Source organism: Psammomys obesus, unplaced genomic scaffold (assembly GCF_907164565.1).
Source record: "Psammomys obesus unplaced genomic scaffold, mPsaObe1.curated_primary_1811, whole genome shotgun sequence".
Classification (NCBI taxonomy): Eukaryota; Metazoa; Chordata; class Mammalia; order Rodentia; family Muridae; genus Psammomys; species Psammomys obesus.
The window spans coordinates 17,246,802-17,251,496 of record NW_026587216.1 but is presented as its reverse complement, the minus strand read 5'-3'; the positions used below and the strand labels follow the sequence as shown (position 1 = coordinate 17,251,496).

At 44.1% G+C, this 4,695-nt stretch overlaps 1 protein-coding gene across 1 annotated transcript in view; it reads right to left on the bottom strand.

Annotated features, from left to right (window-relative positions):
- Nucleotides 1-3,419: 3,419 nt before the first annotated feature.
- The window catches only part of Fabp9 (fatty acid binding protein 9), a 5,718-nt gene continuing 4,442 nt past the window's right edge, over nucleotides 3,420-4,695 (bottom strand). Inside the window, exons 2-4 of the mRNA XM_055603456.1 lie at nucleotides 4,383-4,555; nucleotides 3,684-3,785; nucleotides 3,420-3,516 (exon numbers count right to left, since the gene is read on the bottom strand). Of these exons, the coding sequence (XP_055459431.1) occupies nucleotides 3,466-3,516; nucleotides 3,684-3,785; nucleotides 4,383-4,555 (326 nt within the window). The 3' untranslated portion in view covers nucleotides 3,420-3,465. The remainder of the gene's footprint in view (nucleotides 3,517-3,683; nucleotides 3,786-4,382; nucleotides 4,556-4,695) is intronic.

Here is a 4,695-nt window from a genome sequence, read left to right as displayed (position 1 = left end):
TCTTTCTTTCTTTCTTTCTTTCTTTCTTTCTTTCTTTCTTTCTTTCTGCACGGATGTTTCGCCTGCAAGTGTGTCTGTGAGCCACTTGCATGCCTGGTACCCATGGCTGCCAGAAGAAGGCATCAGATCCCCTTGGAATTGTAGTTACAGATGGCTGTGAGTCACCATGTGAGTGATGGGAACAGAACCCAGGCCATCCGGAAGAGCAGTCAAAGTCTTAGCCACTGAGCCATCCACTCTCCAGCCCTCATCCTTCCTATAATTTTTTTTTTTTATTTTTCTTCCTTCCATTTGTTTGTTTTTAGTACATGGCTTCACTCTGTAGCTCTGGTTAGTATGTAACTCAGTATGTAGAACAGGCTTCCTTCAAGAACACAGAAATCCACCCACTTCTGCCTCCTGAGTGTTGGAAAGATGTGAACCACGACTTGGTGTATGTGGTACACAGTACCATTTCTTAATGCAAATGTATAATGAGACCCTGAGTTTACAGTGAACATTAATCTGCTATTAGGACATTATTGATTTGAGAGGCAGGAACGCCGACTTTAATACAGTTAGTTTGTAACTTATATTTGAAGAGTTTTTTGAATAGTCATCTTCTGAAATCTGCACTGTTTTACAGAGTAAAGCAGAATCCAGTTTCCATGTTCGTTTTCTTCATAGAAAGCTTCTTGTGAGTTACCTTGGGACAGTGCTCTAAGCTGCCATCGCTGGGACCTCTCCTGCTCTGATTTCTGCCCACTGTTCGCCAGCGGCATCGTTCCTGCTCTGCATACTTGGATTGCTTGGCCATTAGGGAAGGAGATACAGGAGAAGTGACATGTTGGGTGACTAGCGGGCTGACACTTTCAGGCTGCCTGTCGCTATACTCCCCACAACCCTGAGGCATTTGGGATAAAATGAAGTGGAGAGGCGGCTCCCGAAGACCATCAATAACTGAAGGTGATGATGACGCTAGTCTGGCTGCCACAGGTCCTCACACCACCTACTGCTTCTCTGCAAGTCTCTCTGTGGCAGCACATGCTTGGTCCCACTGTTGGGGCAGATGGCTGCTCCACACCACGTAATGGAAGGAAGACACAGGGGTTGGATACAGAATAGATGACCCCCAAAACACACCACGGCACTGGGAAGAGCAGGCCCTGTGCCTCTCTCAGGCCACACGGCGGAGCTGCCCCTGGTGGCCCCGTCCCAAAGTCTATATCATCTGTAAACAGTTGAACGGGACAGTGTTGCTGATCCAAAGCTGCAGGATCTCCATGGCACAGGGCAACACCAGGATAACCGGGAGGAGCAGTGGTGAGGATCCAATCCTGATGATGTCACAGAAGCCAGAGACCTTGAACCAGACCAAAAACCTCACTACAATGAGCATCAGCAAGTGAAGATGTGTGGAAAGAGAGATATACGGTGAGACACACTGTGACACACTACAGCTTCCACAATAAGATGTTTTTCTATGCTTTCCTTCTTTTTTTTTGCGTGTGTGTGTGTGTGTGTGTGTGTGTGTGTGTGTGTGTGTGTTTTATTTTAATGGGGAGGTTGCAAGAGTGAAGGTGGATCTGAGTGGATGAGGAGATGAGCGGGACTGGAGTGCATGATTTGAAACAACTCACAAAGGATTAATAAAGAATTAAAACAAAATAGATGCCAGGCCATGGTGCCGTGTGCCTTTGATCCCAGCACTTGGGGGCAGAGGCAGGTGGATCTCTGAGCTCAAGGGCAGCCAGGTCTACAGAGTGATTTTCAGGACAGCCTGGGCTATATAAAGAAACCTTGTCTTAAACAAACAAAGCCTTCATTTTCTCCCTAAATATTTAAAGTAGAAATTGTGAGAGCGCGTACAGATGTGCAGAAGTATGTGTGAATTGTGTCCTGCTGCTTTACCCTAGGGCTCCATCTAGTTTTGATCACTGTTTTGTCTGCTGTCATTTTATATCAAGTGGAAAAACGCACCCATTTATGATTATTGTATTTATGGTGCAAGTGTGTGAAAATTAAAACCTGTTAAGAATGTTGAAGACGATTTCGTGCCAATGATTTACTAAATACTGCTGTGTTACAAAAAGAAATGTGGTGAACTGTTCTTGGGTGGTAGTATTGATAGTATGATTGCTGTCTGGATAATTAATACTTTCCTGTCAACATCAGCATGTGTCTCTCAATGTGATGGTTTACAATCCAGATGTTATTCAGGGGGGAAAAAACCCTTCAAAATAAAAATAATAATAATAATAATAAACCTTCAAAACGCTTTACAAACTCTACTCTTGTTTCTATTTCCAATTCTCCTGAAAAGTGCATAATGACTTCTACCTCACCCACTAAAATGAATAGTCTTATTTTTCCTCTGTACCTAGTGCAAGCAGACAGCGAAGATATAATTATTGTGCACACGTATGCCTATGCACCTACATGTATTTAGTGTATCTCTGTGCACCACGTGTGTGTACTTGCCCGTGGAGGCCAAGGGTGCCATCGCAGGCATTTGTGAGCCACTCAGTGCAGGCACTGGGAACCGAACCTGGGTCCTTGGCAAGCCAAGTGAGTGCTTTCCCTTCTTCTTTTCTTTCTTCCTTTTATTAAATGAAGGCCGGTTTTGTTCTGGTTTACAGTTTGAGGGGACAGTTCATCATGGCGGGAAGTCACAGAGGCAGGGGCTTGAGGTGATCAGTCCCATTGCGTCACAGTCAAAGTACAGAAGTGGAAGATTGTGCTAACCTTGCTTTCTCCTTTTCATTCAGTTTAGGACCCAGCCCACAGAATGGTGTCTCCACATTTTGGGTGGGTCTTCCTACCCTACCTTAGTTAACCTAAGCTAGAAATTTCCTCAGTGACAAGCCCAGAGATTTGTCTCCTGATGATTGTAGATCTTGTCATGTTAAGCAAAACTTGTCTTACTAATTCCTTAGACTTGCTGCCGTGGTTTAAATACTAAATGTCCCCCATAGACACATGTGTTTGAACACTTGGCTTCCCGATAGTGATGCAACTTGAAAAGGTTATGGAAGCTTTAAGAGGGAGCCTTTCTGGGGGAAGTATATACTACAGGAGGGTTTTGATTTACAGTCTAGCTCCACTTCCTGCCCTGGCCGGGTCCTTCCTATGTAGGGATTAAATGCAACCTCCCTGCTTCCTGACTACCATGCTGGCTTCACGCTTCTGCTACCATGCCTTTCCAATGAAAACAAAGATCAGTGCTTCCCCTCTGCAACTGTGAGGTAAGGTAACACCTCGTCCCTCTAAGTGGCTTTCTGTTGGAGAAGCCCACACAGCCACCGAAGAGCATCACACACAATCCATGACCTTCTTTACCAAACAGCTGCAAGACTGTGTTTCAGTTAGTGCTTTTATTGAGCAAAATTCATGCTGTCAATGTTTTAAATCACCGTCCCTGAGGCTGATCTGATTTAGTAGCAAGTTTTCTGTAGCGCCAAGTTCTTGCTGGTGCCCACCATTTCTTCACACCTTTTCGTAGGTCCTGGTGCTGACGATGCTGTTCATGGTACATTCCTGAAAGTAGAGAGATTTGTTAGACCTGATCAATCCTTGACGGGTTATAGCTGTCCTTCCCTCTTTCTGCAGATCAAGCCCTCAACTCAGCTGCAAAGGCAGCTGGGTAGCTTGATGGGTATGCATCCACAAAAGCATGTAAAAATGTAAACCTAGGGAACACTCACCACCACCATCTTTCCATCCACAATTTTTCTTTTAATTGTTGTCTCTTTGCCGAGCCATTTTTGGACCTGGATCATTGACCCACCTTCTAACGTTATGATGCTCTGTAAATGCAGAGACAGTGATTAGAGTGATCAGAAGGGTTCCTTCACACCCTTTACCCATTGCAGCCCTAGGCGTCTAGCTTTTAACTTCCAGTCTGCAATTCTGTCCTTCATAACACTCACCTTGACTCCTGTTATGATTTGATACAGTCAATCTAGAAGTCTCAAAAGACAACTAAATTCATCTTCTCATAGACAAGAATCCATAAGCTATTTGACCTTTATAATGGTTCTGTTCTGTATGACATTTCATAAATAACAAAACAAGTTGGGGGAAGATGAGGAGTGAGGGCAATTTGCCAGCATACGCCTGTCATCCCAGCACTTGAGAATCAGTAGCAAGAGAATTACAAGTGTCGGGCCATCCTGAGCTACATAGCTTGACTTTGTTTCAAACACAGCAACAAAAAGACAAATAAGAACATTTTGTCTCCATTAAGCTCTCTGAATAATTAGCAAAGGATTGGCCTTATGTAAGCACAGATTTTAAAGGAGCCCAACCAGACTTAACAATAAATGAAACTCTGTTGAATGAAACATGCCTAACCACCTACTTTCCTCAATAGCTGAACACGGGGTGATTTAGCTCCCACTCACCTTCACTTTCCGGTTGTCTGCAGTGGTCTCATCAAATTCTTCCCCCAGCTTGAAGGAGATCTCTGTGTTCCTGAATGAACTTTCTGTTTGGATGTTCACCTTTTCCCCATTGAAACTGATACTAACACTTGGCTTTACTAAACCTGCGACATTCCTGGCTGCAAAATCCACTCCTGAAAGACAAAGAAAGAGATACACCTTATTTACATGTTTGGGAAAATGGGTTAAGCCCCATTTTGAACACCATTGCTTTAATGAATGCACCTACACACACACACACACACACACACACACACACACACACACACACACA